The sequence below is a fragment of the Ochotona curzoniae genome, unplaced genomic scaffold, assembly GCF_017591425.1.
Source record: "Ochotona curzoniae isolate NIBS_2020 unplaced genomic scaffold, NIBS_Ocur_1.0 scaffold_2587, whole genome shotgun sequence".
Lineage (NCBI taxonomy): Eukaryota > Metazoa > Chordata > Mammalia > Lagomorpha > Ochotonidae > Ochotona > Ochotona curzoniae.
The window spans coordinates 27,465,157-27,484,212 of NW_024467096.1; the positions used below are offsets into that span (position 1 = coordinate 27,465,157).

General features: G+C 43.7%; 1 protein-coding gene across 3 annotated transcripts in view; it reads right to left on the reverse strand.

Moving 5' to 3' along the window:
• The window catches only part of FNDC3B (fibronectin type III domain containing 3B), a 340,056-nt gene that overhangs the window by 223,047 nt on the left and 97,953 nt on the right, over positions 1–19,056 (reverse strand). For all 3 annotated transcript variants that reach the window (XM_041002960.1, XM_041002962.1, XM_041002959.1), the window contains exon 3: positions 16,603–16,678. In XM_041002960.1, the coding sequence (XP_040858894.1) occupies positions 16,603–16,678 (76 nt within the window). The remainder of the gene's footprint in view (positions 1–16,602; positions 16,679–19,056) is intronic.

The following is a 19,056-nucleotide window of genomic DNA, read 5'->3' on the forward strand; positions in this document are numbered from 1 at the left end:
TGATGGAGGTGCTAGCCTTGGGGTTCAATAGGTTAAGCCATCATTGTGGCACTGGCATCCCATAGGAATAATGCTTCCAGTCCAAACTGTTCCACTCCTGATCCAGGTGCCTATTAACAAACAAAAGCAGAAGAAACTAGCCAAGGTGTTTGGGCTCCAGTAACACCTGTTGAAGATCCAGATGCAGTTCCAGGCTCCTGCCGGCTCAAGTACAGGCCACTGACACTATATGGGGAGTGAACTGGCAGATGGAGGATCTCTCTCTCTCTCATAATTTTTCTTAAAAGTACATGAAAGAACGATGGAAAACGTCATTTTAATTATCTACAACCTCTGAGAAGCCCCCTCATACAACACATTCATGGAGTAATAACATCCTGAAAAACTAGAATAACATTTCAAATTATCTGAAATATAGCCACCACCAAGTCTCATATACTCCTTACACATCTGGGAGACATTTAAATTAGTTATTATGCAAGGCAAGTATTTAAAGGCAGATAGGAAATACATCCTGTGGTAACACTGTAGGCAAAGTAAGGGAAGTGAACTATTTTCCATAGAACATTGACAAACATGCATGTGTATGTCCACACACTTGAAGAAACATGTACCTACATGGCCGCAAACTTAAAGAAATGTACACATGGGGTGTGTGTGTGTGTACAAATACACACTCATCTACAAGCTCACCAAGATAAATAACTCTTTGGGTAATGAAACAGACATTTGGGTGAGAAGATTAAACCAACAAAGAGCATCACAAGAAGATGAGTTGCAATCAATCCTCCAGGGCATGTTCAGAAGTGATGATGCTTAAACAAATTGGTCATATTTCCACAGCTGAGAGGTAAATACAACAGAAAGCTATTTCAGTTGTTTTCCTGCACACGAAATGGCTATGCAAACACAAAATGAGGAAAAACTCACACAGGTCTCTGACTTTTTTTTAATGCCCTAATTAATTCTAGATGCAAAAGTAAAAACTCAATTAGTTTATTTCATGAGTTCCAAGCAAACATTTTTCACATTTGTTTCGTTGATTCCAAGTAACCTTTTATGCGCATTTTAATTTCTACTAAAAACAGAATTCATCTTGTAAGTCCAACAGGAGTCAGTTTCATCGATACTGATTTTCTCTTCTGTAGAGATGCATGAAGTAGGGGTGTATTTTAAAATCACTGGCCTAGTAGATTTAATGACAGAAAATAATGCTAGGAAATCAAAGGAAAAGGAGAACCATGTGCAAACAGCACAAGCTACATAATGGTGCCTTTGGTATGGATTGCTGCAGGGCTAGAGATGCTCCCAGATCATGGCACCTAGTGAAATCACAACCTCAACTTACATATAAATACTTAGCACATCGCTTCTCGGCCTTTTGGCTAAGATCAAGTGTATAAATACTTAATACAGTCTTAATTTATGTATACTTAATGATGCTCACATAACACATCAGCTAAGAATGTGTTTGTCAGAAAGTATTTAGTCCTCCTGGAAGCTATGACTGTGTTGCAAATGAGAGGAATAGAGGGAACAGGGGAGAGGTGAGGGGAACAAAATCAACAAGGACCTACACTGCAGGCAATACGCCTAGGATGACAACATGCAACTCTGTCCTTTCTAGAAATTGGGTTTTTACCACTCACAAATAATGCAGCATTCAAATATTAGGTACATAAGAACAAAATCCACCAAATTTTTCTTTGAAGTGTCATGTTAAATGTTAATAACAACACTATTTTAAAAACTATATTGGTGGGGGCCAGGCGTGCTAGCTTAGAGCTACATTCCTTGCCTTGAGCATGCCCAGGATCCCATATGGGCACTGGTTCTAATCCCAGCAGAACTGCTTCCCATCCAGCTCCCTGTTTGTGGCCTGGGAAAGCAGTCCAGGACGGCACAAAGCCTTGGGACCCTGCACCCACATGGGGGACCAGGAAAAGCTCCTGGCTCCTGGCTATGGATTGACTCAGCTCTGGCCATTGCGGCAGCTTGGGGAGTGAATCAACGGACATATGATCTTCCTCTCTGTCTCTCCTCTTCTCTGTATATCTGCCTTTCCAATTAAAAAAAAAAAAAAACTGCATTGGCGGGTCAGCACCAACAGCACCAGCACCACACATGGGCCAGGCTTCTGGATTAGGATTGAACTAGCTCCAGCACTGCAGCCATCAGGGAAGTGACAAGTTTCTTAATTTAAAACAAAATACAAGAATTTGAGAAGCGATTTTTTTTTAAACTGTGTGAGTTCAAGTGCAATGACCTTTTGAGTGAAATTAAATCAGTTAAAAAATAAACAGCTGCACAAAACCATTGGTCCAGGGAAGGTGCAATTAGCAAGATTTATATCAACAAAAGGAAACACTGAAATAAAGTTAGGGGCCAGATTAGTAAAGCTATTTCACCTTTCCTTTTGAGCTATTTCCTATGTCTCTTAAATATATTATCCAGAGCTACTTTCCAGCACTTTGGCTCAAATTCTAAAGAATCTCATTTCCTTCAACGGCTGTACTATGGTTAATTACTTGCCTTCTAAATACTCTGTATATAGCCAAGTAACAGGTAGAATGCACCTGTTGTTCTTGAGTTACAGCTGAGTTGCAGGCAGGCATTCTATTCGCTTCTGAGGAATGTTAATTGCTGATACCAGCTTGACAGGTGCAATGAGAAGCAAAAGGATCAATGAACTCTACTCAAAAAACAACAGCAGAACTCACTTTGGGAGTGTGAGAAAACTCAATCCTGTGCCATAATTGCTAGTAAATGGTCTGGAAATCAACAGTTTGACCCTTGAAACAGGTTTTTAAAACAAGGCCCAAAGAAACTGCCAAACTTCCACAATGGTCCCAGTTCACAAGAAGAGAGAAAAAAAGAAGAAAAAATACATCTACACCCCCGTTTTCCATGTTACAAAGGAATCATTTCCTGACTTCAGCTGCTGCTAGGGCTGGCTTCTCTGCCAAAGGTCACTGGTGGTGTGCAAAATGATCACAAATTCTGAGTTGCCTTCTTTCTCCATTTTAAAAACCTTGCTGTTTCTTTAGCATAATTTATAAAGCAAAGCCACGTTTTAACAATTTTTTTTTTAATTTGAGAGAGAGAAAGATCAATTCACTAATCGATTCACTCCTCCAATCTCCATAACAGCCAGGACTGGACCAGATCAAAACTAGGTGCCAGGAAATCAATCCATGTCTTCCATGTGGGTGGCAGGAACGCAAGTACTTGAAATAGAGCCTGCTCCTGCCTCACAAGATCTGCATGAACAGGAAGCAGGAACTGAGAGTCTGAGCCACGCATTCAATGCAGGCACTTGGATACAGGAGGCAGGCACTGTCATCACTGACCCACACACCTGCCCGTATCTACTTTCCAGTCTACCCTGTGGCTTTTTCTTTTATAATCACCAAAGCTAACTTGGTGGGAAGAGATACAACTGCTTATTGCAGGAATAAAATATGCAATGGTATCCTATTCAAATAACTTTTCACATTTAGTTTTCTCATCTGAATGATCCACAAATATTATCATGCATAAACTTGACAATATAACTAGGATATCTTTGGCAATACGTTTATCCTCATTATGTGAGAACTGAGGCATAGAGAAGAAAAATAAATCCCCAATAAAATGACATCTGAATTGGGGAGATGTAAACTGAAAGACTCAATAAACAAATCTTTTGAAAATCAAGTCCTGGGTTCAAACCTAAGTTAATTAAGACTATAGTGAGAGTTATGAAAGAATTTCAAAAGCTCACGCAAAAGCGAAGCTTAAAATTACAAATGAAGATTTTTCAAACGCCATTTTTCTCTTTTATTTTTTCTGTACTTATATGGAATTTTTCTTTCATCCATTCTAAAACCAAACTTGATCCTGAAAATCATTTTCATTTAAGCCTTAAGGACATGACTTGTATAAATTTTATTTTACAAGCAACTCCCACCCAACACTCTCCTATCCTCAAGTGTTCTCAATAACTCCTGAGCAAAAAACCAAGAGTATTACCTGGGAGCTGCTTCAAAATACAAATTCTCAGGCCATGATCTGGCAGACCGGAATTGGAAATTCTGGAGCCTGATCCCATGCTTGCACAAGCCCTTTTAGGTCATTTTGATCCACAATGAAATCTAAGAACCAGGGCTCTACCTACCTACTGAGAAATTCTCTCAGGGTCTGGCACTAGATGTCACACTCTGGAATCACTTGTTGTGGACAACACCCAAGTCAAGCATCAAGGAGTTTTCTGGGCACCAGACTACTCAAGGGACAGGCAAGAGCTATAAAGGATACAATGAAGGGAGCAATAGTCCCAGCCTAATTCTTTCACAATGGCAAGATGCTACTGGGCACACCTGCATCCCACTTTATAATGTCTGGATTCAAACCATGGCTGCTTCAAATCCCAACTTCCTACTAAAGTACTTCTTGGGCAGCATCAGGGAATGGCCACTTGGGTCCCTGTCACTTACAGTGGAGGTCTACATTGAGTCCCTGGCTCCTGGCTTTGGTCTAGCCCAGCCCTGGCTATTGTGGGTATCTGATGGAAGATCAATCATTCTCTATCTCTGTTTCCGCCTTCCAATGAGGAAATAAGGAAAATAATTTTAAGGAAGAAAGAGTATCTTTAGGCATTTGACAAAGCTACCAAACTTCCTGAAGACAAACCTGTAACGAAGAACACAAACGCACTGTGACATACTCAGGATGGCCTGGCAGCGGAGTTACTGGAGTGCACCTGAGCTGAGCTTAACCAGAAATTCTCAATCTTCACTGCCTACCACAATCAGCCTGGATACACAAACTACTAATGCTCGGGCCCTATGCCCCACATCCTGGCGATTCCCCTGGACTTAGACCATGTGATAGGTCTTCATCATTAGCATGGAGATTGGATTCTCAATATTTTCCCCAGTAATTCTGTCAAGCAAAAGTAACAAACCACTGTGTTAATGTCAGACTTACTCTTTTCCTTAAGAATGTGATTCAAGATCTGAGGTATTCAAAAGGGAAATGCCTGGGTGAGCTTCTGGGCTAGAGGTTAAGATGACCTGGTGCCACTTCGCACTGTCTGGGCTGACTCCCGGCTCCACCTCCCAGGCTCCAGCCCTGCTAACACAGCTTGCAGGAAGCAGCAATGGTGGCTCAAGGAGCTGGTTTCCTATTACCTGGGTGAGAGACCTTAAGTTGAGTTTCTGGCCTTTTGTGCCTACAGTTTTGGGCATCAGGCAAATGAAAAGCACACAGGAAACTGCTTACTCTCATTCTCTGATTGTGTGCCTGCAATGTCAAGTAAAGACAGGCAAAATGAAGGCTTCGCGATGTAGTTGAGCAAGGGATTGGGCTTGATGTTATGTGGTTACTTGTAGATGTGGTGTTGTCCATGGTGTTTACATTGCTTGGCAGGTTTCCATTGTGGAGGGCACTGGGTGAGCAGTCGGGAGGGGTGGGGAGGTACTACTTTATTGTGGTGTGCTTAATTTTGTGTGGTTATCAATGTGTTGTTTGGGGACGGCGCAACGGGAGTATTGGCGTTACGGCGGTTGTGAGTGGGTGGTGCTGTCTGGGGTGCACCATGTCATGATGGGTCTGATGTTTGTGATAACGGTGTTTAAAAGAACTTTTCTCTGGGTGCACTCAGAGGCTTTCTGCATTATGAGGAAGACGATGGAGCATGATTTCTGGTCGTTCATTGGGATGGAAGATGTGTGTTGTCCACTCGGATTTTTGTGTAGGTAATTATTTCGTCACATGCTGTTGACAATGGAGTGCTGGTGGTTCCGGTAGACTTTGGTGTAATTGGATTTCTGTTTGATTCTTTCTTTGGGGCATGATATGCGCTCAATTTGTCTTTTCGATCTGTGTGGTGTGGCAAGAAGACTGCTGTTTATTTTTTTTAGTGTTGATTATTAGAATGTGGTTTTTGCCGACTTTGTACGGTTATTGGGGTTGTTTGGGGTTTGATTGGTTTTTCCTAGTGACTGGTTGTATCTTCTTTAGTGTGTGTAACCTTTTATTAGTGGTGGGGTAGGGAGTTTCCCACGTTAGTGCATTTAGCCTTTTATTACTTTGTTTTTTTTGATGGTTGGCTTGGTACTCTGGTTAGCAGGAACCAAACATACACAAATACCCCAACACACACACACACACACACACACACACACACACACACACACCACTTTTCCCTCCAAATTGCAAAAGTGGGACAAAGAGTTATGTGCAACCACACAAGAAACAGTAGGGGAACTTCCAGGAGGGGGTGTCTTCATCTTGGATGAAGCATTCAACACTCTGAAAATGAATATCTGTGGTTTATAGGGCAAGCAACAAAACTACTTTGGGCATGGTGGCCTGAACAGAATAAGGCCAGTATAATGGAAAATGACTTTCTGACCCAAGTGCAGGTACAAACAGCTGAGCACATTGGCTCCCCAGGGGGAGAGAGGCTCAGAGGGCCTCCAGGACTAGCCCAACCTGGAGATTAACGTTTTTTTGACCCGAACAGGCGCATGTAACTTGGGGAGCATGCAGCCCTGGGGGAGAGGCTCTTGTGGTGGGCCTTTAAGACCCCCTCCTTGGAGGTTTTTTGACTCCAGTGAAGGTACAAAGAGCACACTGACTTTCCTGGTGGAAGGAGGCACATCAGGCCTCCAGGACCACCCCATCCTGGAGGTTAGATTTTTTTACCTGCACGGGTGCCTGTAACTGGGTGGCTCCGGTGCCAAAGGTGCTGGTTGAAACCCCTCGAGCTGCCCTCGAGGTTAGAGGGCTTACAGGGGGATAATGAGAACATACAGGTGGTACTAGGAGAAGACCTATGGCTTTTATGCCCAAGTTAAAATTTACACCTGAGGGATTTTCATTGATAAGTTCATGACATGTGTTTATAAGTAGGGGACCGATACCAAAGTGGCTTGGAGGGGGGAACAACAGTGAGAGAAGTGGGTCTGACAGCAGATTCTATGGGGGCAATGCAGGCTCACCCCTGTGGAACTGCAACCGATGCTGGCTTGCCCAAGAAATGCAGATGGATTCAGGCCTTGCTAGGGAGCTAGGGGGATGCCCCAGCTGGGTTGGGATTCCCACTGGTGAGAACCAGTAGGACTGAGGGTAGCAGGCATGGCTATACATGGCTACAGACTGCATTGGCACAATTGTGCTTTGGGACGCTGGAGTGACAGATTGGGCTTCACTCCAGCACCCACTGGTACTTGTGTGAAACAATTTATGCGCAGAACAGGCCACACTAGGTCTTGACTCCTGCTGAACCACATGCAAGCTCTGTCTGGGCAAAAATCAGGTAGCGCTGGGCTACAACAACCAACAACAAGAACCAGAATGGGCATGACCAGTTCAGCAAGGCCACTGTTCTTGCCAGGACAGGAGGTGGACAAAGTCAACCTGGGCCAAGGACCCACTGGTGTGCACGAGATCTGCCACTGGGAGGAGACTTGATGGAGGAGCTTGGGAAACTCCTTCACTGGGACGCAGACCCTGCAGGTTGGCACAGGAAGCAAGGCAAGGAGCAGCCCAGACCATGCCAGGTTACAGTACCTGCTAGCATCCACACGGGTCAGGTGTGGGGACAGACCAGTCTCGGCCAACACACAACACCCACTGGCAGATGTGAGAACCAGGGCAGGGGGCAGGAGGAGCCAGAATGGGTTGTAACACCAACCAGTTCACGTTAGAACCAGAACAGCAATCAGACTGGGCTGGGATAGGCTGCAGCACCCACCAATAGGAGCTGAACAGGGGCAGACTGGACTAGGCCAGACTGAGCAATAAGACTGTGAACACTGAGGTGAGGTGAGTCATGCCAGTAAGGGCCCAGCAGGGGCCCGGGTGTATGAAGCTCAGGGACAGGGGATCTGACAGGGCTCAGGTAGCTTGGCTCAGGTAATGGGGCCAACCTGAATGGTGAGGGCTGGGTTCCTGAGCCCTGGGGACAGGGGAACCAGTAGGGTATGGGTCTCTTGGCCCAGATCCTAGGGCCTGCCTTCTAGGTGACTGCTGGTTTTGTGAACCCCACCCCCCATGGGGTGGATATGGTGGGGCTTGAGGTTCCTGATCTAGAGCCAAGGGCCCACCTGCTAGGTGGGTGCAGGGTTCATGAGCCCCAGGGGTGTAGGATCCAGCAAGGCTTGGGTCTCCTGACGCTTGCCTACTAGGTGGATGTCAGGTTTGTGAGCCCCAGCGGTGGGGGATCCAGTAATGCTTGAGATGCCTGGCCCAGGTACTTAGAATTGCAAGAACATGTCCTACTTAATTAAAAGGGTGGAGCAGTAGACACAGGCCCTGTTGTAAAAAGAGAATATGGCAGCACGTTTGGTGCTGTAGCAGAAAAACAGAACAAACGGGACAATTTCCCCAAACGATGACAACAAATAATCTTGGTAAATGGAGTCAATGGACACTAGGAGAGTGACATCATCCTCGGATCGGTGAAATCGGCAGCATTCCAGAACTATCCAAACCACTTGGACAGAAACCTCGGAATATGCACACATTACTCTGGGTTGATATGAGGTGGCGGTTCCTCATCCCTGGGTATTGGCACATGTGGAAAGTCATATGTGGTTTCCCCCTTTGTCATTCTCTTCCCCCAGGAACAAAAAAAAGAGCAAATTTGAAAGCAATGCATTCACTCAATTTTCCATGAGCCTCAATCCTTCCCACCCTGATCAACCATGTAATCATTATTTTAAAAATTTATAAATAAATTAAGTTTAAAATAAAGGAAAAAAAAAAGAAAAGAAATGATTTTGCTTTATTCTGAGTGCTTGGTGTATGTGAGACGGGACGGGGATATGAAGACAACTAAGATTTGACCTTGAACTCAATCGAGCCTGCTTTCAAGTCACTCGGACATGAACTCTTGTATTTCAAGTTGTAAGTGTAAGAACAAGAGAGGGCAACAGAGAAAGAAGGGAGCAAAAACCGAAAGACGTCAAACTGTGAAACAAAATGCGGCAGACAACGGAGGTAATGTGACACTGCTTGCTCTTCTGAAATACCTGACATATAAAGACTGTGACATTTAAGGGACTCCAAGAAGCAGAACCTTCAGACATGACATTTTAATCACTGTTTAACAAGCCTGAAGACAAAAGAGTACAGAAGCTAAACTTTCAGTGCATCGTTTTTAAACATATCATTTTGAAGTGTTGGGATGGAAGTGGAATCACACGGAAAAAAATCCCAACAACGCAAAACCACATGAGCTTTGCGAAACACTCTCAAGTAGGAGGACAGAAAGGAAGGGTCATTCCGTATCTTTCCATAATCAAGACCTAAAACTTCACAATGTTTATTTAATGGATCCTCACTGTAAGTCAAAGATCTGTTCTGAGTGCTTTCAAAGCTCACTAAATCCTTAGCAATCGCGTTAGGTCAGATACTGTACCAATTCTCAGGTACTTCTCTGGTAACTGGAGGTGTGGAGAAGTTAAGGAACTAGTTTAATAATACATAACTAGTGTGCAGGAAATTTCCAAAGCCCCACAACCTCATTCTAAAACCTTTAAATGGGCCTATCAATGTGTTTTCCGGCCTTGCCCTTGTTTGGTCTAAGAGAAGACTGTATTAAATAAAGATTGAGAGAATGGAATTGAATGGAAATACAAAACACAAGATCTAAAGCAAGGGAGGCATACTCAGAGGAACTGCCTTGAAGGGTACAGGAAGAGGCTGTAGCCTGGCTGAATAGGGATGCTCAAGCTGGGTGTGAAAGTTAACTGTTACCATTCAAAAGAAAAGCAAAAACTAAAGCCACCACAACAAAACTTAGTTTAAATGCTTCAAACAGTGGACCCATTGTTTTTAGCTACAATCCTATATCTGAAAAGCATCCCATAAACCTCCATCTGAAATGTTTGAACTGGTGCCATCACCAGCAGCCCGATGAAAGCAAAGCTATTACAAAGAAGCCATGAAATGGATGTCAGAACTTCAACTGATTTAAACCAGAAAACATAAGTCATCACCCACAACTATTCATGCAGGGTCTTTCAGGAAACAAAATATAAGCAAAGATGTACATCTCTACTATCCTTTCACAAGGATAACAATATTAAGGGCTCTCACAAGGGGTAATCGCACAGACCCAGCAAGTGTAATTTATGTTCCCGTTCTGAAACAGGAAACGGAGGCTAAGAGTAAGTATTAGCAAAGGACCAGGGATTCCCAGGATAGCACCTTTACCCTGAACACCCAACACCAGCTCACTTTTAGGGTTCTTGACATATTACATCACTAGGACTCTGGGATCTCTGCTAGGAGGAAAAGGCAAACGTCTAGTAATACAAAAGTGAATCAAGTTTCCATTGAATGGTTTGAAACTTCACTATTTTGTAAACCTAAGAATAAATAAGATGAGTTGGAAGGAAAGAAGGAGAAAAGCAGAAAACAGCTGATAGACCAAGTATCTCCCCTGAGAAGGACTTTGACAATTTCCACGGAAGCCAGCAGTTTGGCACTGAGGTGGCCCAGCCTCATGACCTACTCAATCCCAGCACAAAGATGGGACTGATACACACAGGAACATTCCTCTCACTCCTTCCAAAGCCCGGACTGTACGCTGTGGGTCCCTGAGCGTCTACCAGCTCCTGTGGCACCCAGGGGACTGCTAGCCTTCTAGACACACAGCAGCCAGCTGTGACCTGGGAAGCTTCTATCAGAAGAGCATGGGGAGTGCCTGTGTGCATCTGGTCACTGTGCTGTCCATATGTGGGGAAAAGCTATGTGATACTCAAACACACAGCCCCCAAATCTGAATTCAAGTGTACTCCAAAGCTTTAACTTTTTAAAGGCTGTTTCTCTGATACTGCATGTGGAAATACTGTAACCAATCATGAGACAATGACAAAAATGAAAAATACACGCATACACAGGTAAAAGATGACATAGGTCTTGAGACCAACATTTTAGTGCTCGAAAGTTGGTGGAAGAATTCAGATTTTCCTAGAAACTCGTTCCCTCTGGACTCAGAGCCTCCCTGGAAGGCTGTGAATTAATTCTCAACAAATGCAGCTCGGGAGCAATCCAAAAGAAGGGCTTGGCACTGGGGCTTGTCTGGGAAAAAGACATGGTATTTTCAATTCTAAAAGATTTTCAAGTGAGGCCTAGCTCTCCACAGTAACACTGAGCTTGTTAGCAACCCTCACGTAACCCCCCTACAAAGCCAAGAAGTGAGTGTTCAAGGCGGTTACTTGGATAGCAAAACAAGCTGCCCAAATCTGATCTTCTAATAGTAAGAACATTTCCATTCACGATACATTTTACAAGTCACTGAAACAACTTTGCATCCAACGTAATCAAAAGTTTGCAAAGATTCAGAAATGCATTCACACTATGATAACCTCTCTTCCAAACCACTCAGATATCTTTGGACAAAAAAAAAAAAAATGGCTGTAAATTTAAGCCAAGCCAACTTTTAGAAGCAGACTTCATTTGCTAACCGTAGACCTCTTCCTGGGTTTTAGCTAACAAAAGAGAATTCCTCACTTGCGTGCAGATTTTGCATTAAAGGAATACAGCGTACAGCTGCTTGCTTTTGAAGTCAGTCTCCTTCACTTTACCAATTCCATCCATGACACTATTCATGTCATTTCACAATATGCAACGAGATAACCTGAGTTCCCTACAAGCTGTCCTGAAATTCTTCAAAAGGATGAAAGGTTAGTGTTTAATGTGTCAAATAAGACTAACAAAATGCTCTTAAAGCACCAAATGTGAACTTAAAAAAAAAAACAGCAAAAAAAAAAAACAAGTGCCATTAAGGTCCCTGTGACATTCTGGATGCTGAATCACACACAGAGGGGCGGGAGAAAGGAGACAAATGAGGAAACTCAGGAACGTGGAACTGCTCTCAATGGTGTCATTCACAGAGCCCGAGTTCATCAATGACACGGTTCCCACACTCACTGGAGCAGAGGAGAATTGGACACAGAGCAGCAGAAGGCTGACGGAGCATGAATGAGAATGAGTAAGAGAAGAAAAAGTTCTGTGATCCAACAGCCTCAACACTAGCCGTTTCAGAGCAGGACTCCATCCTCCCGCTTCCCTCACACCACGCACTATGCTGCCGTTTAGTTACTTTGAGGTCTCAACCCACTTAACTCGGCAGAGACAATCACCACTGTAAAATGCATGTAAATCATGAACAAAAACTATCAGTAATACCTTTAAGTACTATTAACTATTAAAACAATGGTGCTAAGAATTATTTTTTTTCCTTGTTATCATCATCAGATTCTCTTTCTTCGGGCTCCAAATGAGTTTATAACAGTCTTGAAACATACAAAATGTGTAGTATTAATATTTGATTTATAATGACTTTAGAATGTAAATGATTTTATACTGACTTCAACATGTAAAGAAAGCAGGATCTAAAATTTGAACATAATTTTACAGAGACTGTGAGAAAAAAGATAAATCACCGTGGCACCAGACTTGTGGAGGGTGCAATGCCCTGCCTTCAATGCCAGTATCCACAGTGGGTGCCAGTTCATGTCCAATCTGCTCCACCTCCAATCATGCTTCCTGCTAACGCCCTGAGACAAGCAGCAGGAATGGCTCCAGTGCTTGGGTCCCTACTACACACATGGAGTCCTGGAGGAAGCATCTAGGTTAGTTCTGGCCCAGCCCTCGCCCGCCGCTATAGCCATTTGGAGAGTAAACCAGCAGACAGGAGATCTGGGTCTCTCTCCCTCTCTAACTCTTTAAAATAAATAAATAAGTCTTTGGGGAGGGAGGGGTTCAGCTTGGGCTAGACTGTAGCACCTGATGTCACACATGAGAGACAGGTCTTGGGGTAGGCCCAGAAGGGGATCTCAGGGTCTCCCCAACTAGGCTGCAGCACCAACTAGTACAAGAAAGAGCTGGGTTTGAGGGTAGACCAGGCTATGCCAGAGTACTCATTTGTACTCATGAGAGCTGGGGCTATGAGGTGGACTAGCTCAGGCCAGACCACAGCACTTGCTGGTGTCCATGAGAGCCAGGTCTGGGGAACAGCCCAGTAAGGACTCTTCAGAGTCCTTGCAAAAGGCCCACTCCACCCGATCCCCAAGCCGAAGGAACATCTCATGGATGTATGTTCTAGCCTCAGAGCACAGGCTCTGGGCCTGGGCCACCTCCATCACTGCCTTTGGCAATACCCTCAGAATATTCTTCCCACTGTGGTCCCTGGAATTACATCAGGAGACCACTCTGTCCCCTGGTGCTGGTGCAATCTGGCAGCAAGGAACAGTGCAACATCTCCCTGCCCTGTGGTCACAGGAGCAAAGACAGGGATTTTTTTCCTCACCCCTCCACCCACCACGCCTCTCCTCTCCATCCTACTTGAAGACCTTCATGGGTCTGCATTTCTCTCACCTACGAAGCAAATATTTTTTTAAAAATTTTTTTAAATAATTTTTTAAAGAAATCACCATGTCTGATGTAATATTAGAGCCAGTCAAGACTCCCATCTGTCTCATCACCAGGCTACATGGCTGGAGAACAGGATGGAGCAGATATCTTTCCTTGCCATGGCCCAACTCAGTCAAGGGCTAAGGAAAGGCATACAAACACAACTAGCACAACAAGACTGTGCTACCTCCACCTGCTTCTCCAGAATTCACGGAGAGATCAAGAAGCCCGACAGTGGCCGGGAACGCTCTTCGACAAGACAAGCCTGCGGCCCTCCAGGAAGCACAGTATTTGTTTTGGCTGGAAGACTTTCCAGGGAACAGAAAATGGCCCAGACAAAAAGATGACATGTATGGACAGGAAGGAAGGCTGCGCTGCCAACACTTCAGCCCAGACAAGGATAGGAAAATAATGAGATAGACCTGCAGCTGCCCTCTATTAATTCTTGAATTTAAGCAAAGGCAGGAATTCATACTCATTGCGCAGACTCTTTTTCCTCCTAACAATTTGCTCTTTATAATGTCATCTGGCCTAGGAAAGAAAAACCTTTTGTCTAGGTTACCACAGGTATAATGTTGTCTGCTGGAGAGAACAAGCGATGACCTTCTAGGGCCCTTCAAAGACCAATGATTCACATTCCATGGAAAATATTGAGAAATATTCCATTGGAAATGAATCTGCTTTCACAGCATATTGTAAGTTTCCTGTGTTTTTCCTCCTTCATTATCACCAAGGACATTCCTATGAAAACAATCTTTTCTCCCAGAGTAACCATATTCTTCAATATTAACCTGCTTTTAATAGTATCATAATGAACTGGGGTCCTTCTCATATCACCATGTTCTACAGTGAAAATTACCATACTAACAAAGTCATTTATAAGCAAGTGGATTGGCCTCATACAGTGTGACATCAGAGTTTCCAGAAGGCACCACAACAACTCTGCTCCCTACCCTGATACCCCCAAAGCATGCTGACTAGTGCTGGGATCACTAAGTTACTAGGTTGATAAATTCAAGAAATAAATATTACTTCAGAAAGTCCAGAGGGCCACCAACAACAACCACCACCACCACCCACCCCAGAAAACAAAAAACCTTCCTACCTGCTGGCTGGCATTGAGAGAACAAAGCCAATGCTTCATTCTCTTAAAATTTAAGCTCCAGTAAAATATAAAGACTTTCTTCACAGGGCTCCATTGCACCAGATCCCTTCCTTAAAAATTCTTAAAAGATATGCAAGAAAAGACTGCCTCTCATTGAACCAATCCTCTTGCACTGTATGTCCCCCAGCTATCTCAGCTGCTGGAGTGGGAAGCTCCACCTGGAAGATGGGCAACCCCAAATCTGAACCCACGCCTGACTCTACACAGAAACAAGAGATGCAAACCAGTCCAGTTTGCATCACATGGTCTGCTCGTTCAACCCGAACTTAAGTTATTGTACTCTCGTTGACAAAGTGTTCATCCTCTCCTCAAGAATCCAGTCTCCACCATCAACCTTCACTCCACAGACTGTCCATGTCTCATCAGAGCATCCTGCCCAGAATGGCTACTCCAGGAACACACTCTTGGCAGATGCCTGAGGACAATGTCTCCTGGGGATATAGCCAGAGAGCCCTGCGAGGAAAAACTCAGAAGAAGTCAAGACATCCAGAGATGAAAAGCTGACTTGGCCACTTCCTAGCAATCACCTTAGGTGTGTGAGTTAAGCTCTACTGGCCCCTACTTCCCCAATGTGTATATATCACTCTCAACAGAGAAAAAGCACTGAACTGCCTAAGAATGGAAAACATGCTAGTAGCGACAGAGATAACCGCAGTGGGAATGAGGTCACCCGAGCTCAGGGTACTAGGCACATTACTTACACCCATATTTTATGTTGCGATGCTCCGCCCAACTGCAATGAAACACTTCACTAACTCCCTACAGGAGCGAGATCTGAGTATCTGATCCATCACCTGCTGCCTCTCTCTCTCTCTCTCTCTATCTATCTATTTATATATATATTCTCCCTTCCTCCCTAACATTCTCTTCTTCCCTCTCTGTTACTCTTTCAAAATGAACAAAACTTAAAAAAAAAATCCCCCCTCATATGTATGTAAAAACAAGTCCATATTTTAAAAAGGAGGTCTCTGATGAGATCCCAGTCCAGTCATTTAATACATGTTTTAACTAAATGCCAGTCAGCCATTTGCTCTACAATCCCAACCGATGGCAAAAAGAGCTATCACAAACAGTGCTTGCCAACACAGCACTGTGTATGGGCTAACAGATCTGGACTGTTCTTCCCACACAGAACTCCACTTGGAGCAGAGGACGCAGTCATTTCTTTCAAAGAGCAAGCAGGAAGAAGAATGAGTGGGACACAAACATGAAACGGGTGTCCTAGCAACTGTGTTTAACTACACCCAAGAAAGCTCACACGAGCAACTTCCTTCAATGAGAACACTCTGGAATGTAGCCTAACGCTGTAAGAGAAAAGGACTTTTGGGATCCTGGGAAGGGACATTTCACATGAAGGAGGTACATGACCCTTTGGCACCAAAGGTAGACTGGTGAGCAGCTTTCTAGAATGGCTCTCCTTGACTTCTCTCCTGGTATTCATGCCCCTTGTAAACTTCTTGAGTGTAATCTACGCTTACTAACTTCCTCTTGCCACTCAACCTGCCATAATATTAGCTACTCACTTCTACGGGTCCCCGCTGTCAACGCCCACTGTGCAAGGAAGCAAGGAAGAAACTTCCTGCCAGCCTGCAAAAATGAAACGCTGCCAACAATCACTTGGGTGGGCCAGGAAACAGCTCCACCTGCAGAAATGCCTTAAAAAGACTTAAATCTTCTCCCAGTCCTTGACTTGAGCCTTCTGAGAAGTCCAGCCACACCGGAAGCAGCTATGTCAGGTCTAAATCCCTAACCCAGAGAAACCATTGAGATAATAAATGGCATCAACTTAACTCACTAAATTGTGAAGTGATAAACAGCAATAGCTAATAGATAACCACACAGACTTTACCACTAAAAACATCATTTGAATAGTATAACAGATATTTAAAAACATTTGAAGGGAAATCAAAAAGGTATTTTAATCCCAGAAAATCACTTACAGACACACAGAGATAAGTGTTATTTCCTAAAAATTATAAAAGAAAAATCCTTTGAGTTGAATGTTTACCACAAACTTCTCTCACCTTGAATGCACTGAAGTGTTCCATCCTCTGCTCTGATTGTGAAAGTCTCACCTGGATTAACTTGAACGAGAATCACCTGCCAAAATAACAAAATTTCAACTTATTAAAACACTCGAGATTTTTCTTCAACTTTTATAATTCATGTGCTATACAGAAAGCAGGTACTACGGCATCTTGTATCAACACAAAAATCAAAAATAATTTTTTAAAAAGATCTATTTTTATTTAAAAGGTAGATTTACAGAGATAAGGAGAGAGAGAGAGAGAGAGAAGCAGAGATCTTCCTCTAGTTCACTCCCCAAATGACCACAGTGACAGAAGCTGCGCTGATCTAAGCCGGAAGCCAGGAATTGCCTCCAGGTCTCCCATGTAGGTGCAGGGGCCCAAGAATCTGAGCCATCTCATGCTGCTTTCCCACCCCATGAGCAGGAAGCTGGATCGAAAGAGGATCAAACACTAACTGGCACCAATATGGGATTGCCAGCACCACCGGTGGAGGATCAGCCCACTATGCTGACAGACCAGCCACAAAATTTTAAAAATGTAGCAATGGCTCAAATTAGGGGTGCACAGTAGATGCACGCCTGTGGATTAGCCAACTGAACCTTCCCATAACATCTATGATGATACATAATTTTTAAAATCTCAATTTGAAAACAAAATTTTCAGACTGTGCTTGTTAAGGAAAAGTGTACCCGGAAATGAGCTTTACCTAACACTTACTGCATTCTGTTCCCAAATGCTCAATGCTACCCTGAGCTATAGGATTCCACTGTGTAAAAAGAGAAAACAATATATAAAAAATACCTTGGGAAAAAGAAGTGCCTGTGAGTAGGATCTGGAAACAATATCAAACTATGTACAATAAATGAATAATAGTAGAAATAGGCTTCACTGAACACTCAAATGTTTAAAGAGGTTAATGAAACTATTTTAGAACATAAACATTTATATCAGATGACTTACTATTTAAGAGGGGCAATTGCAAAACAGCTTCTTTCAATAGCTTCAGTTTGGTTTCAAATCAAAAGATATCAACAAAACAAATAAAAATTACTAAGTTATATCTAATTACAAATGAAAGAACAAGATCCAAAGTTAGAAATAATAACTAAAGTTCATACAGTGCAAGATTATCACTATTAAAATATTTCATATTCCTAAAAATTGCCAGGCTGTGGGCATTCCATTTGTTTTCCAGTTCTTGGAGTGGTCCTTGCCCTCCTCTCAGATCTGCAGTGTTCTTCCTGCACCCTGGCCTGCAGTGCTTGTCCCACATCCTAGTTCCTCATCCCACGCCTTGGTCTGCACTGCTTATCCTGTGTCCTGGTCCACAGTGCTCATCACAACCTCTGATCTACAGCTTCCGTCCTAGCTCCTCGTCCCCAGTGCTCGACCGGGCCCTTAGTCCACAGCGCCCATCTCAGCCCCTAGTCCACTGGTGCCCAGTGCTCATCCCATCCCCCGGTCCACAGCACCCATCCTGTGTCCTGGTCCACAGTGCTTGTCCCAGCCCCTGGTGCCCGGTGTCATCCCATCCCCTAGTCCACAGCACCCAACCCAGCTTCTGGTCCTCAGTGCTCATCCCACACCCTGGTCCGCAGCACCCATCCGGGCCCCTTGTCTGCAGTGCTCCTTCCACCCCAAGGTCTATAGCACTCATCCTGCACCCTCTCATCTCGGCCCATCAGCTCCCTTACTGCTTCCTCACCAGCTAGTTGCTATTCATCCTTTTCCAATTAAGATGGGGTGTCTGCCTTCAGGACGGGGCAGGTCTCCTACATCACGCTCTGAGAAGATAAAATTACAAAGCACTCTACTGCTTCTTCCAGGAATTTACACTTACAACTCAATCCTTGCTGCTTTAACCTGGCTAGCCTGTGTCTAACAGTGAATAAACGCTCAATGCCTTTGTTTAATGAAGGGATGACAGTCATAAAATATTAGGAAAAGTCACTGCAAACAATTATTTTCACTAAAAACTCAAGTCTTCATGAGATACAATTTAAAAGTCAACTTTATTTATTGTATACACTATAATGTATGTGTTTTGGAAATTACTGAGATCTGAGCCATTTTATCTTTAAAAACTAGACCTTATTTTACTGCTCCAAATAATTTACCACAGGAGACACTGCTGAGATATCAATTTTTTTTTTTTAAAGAAAGGAAGCATATTAACTGGAAAAAAAAAAATACAGGCTTGTTCGGGCAAAAATGTTAATCCCTGGTGCTCCTCATTATCTGGAACTGTAAGTTTTTTCAAGGCAATTGACTTTTTTCCTGCACAATAACTGTGTCAATAATCCTTCAGTCAGCAGTATTCAGATCCCCATGTGACCCTGGAGGCCACCATCAGGACTGCCAAGGAAGTCCACTGGCTCTTGACAGTGATGAAAACATAGCCATCTCTTTCTTGAAACTGAGCTGTTAAAGGCATCCCTTCAACATACC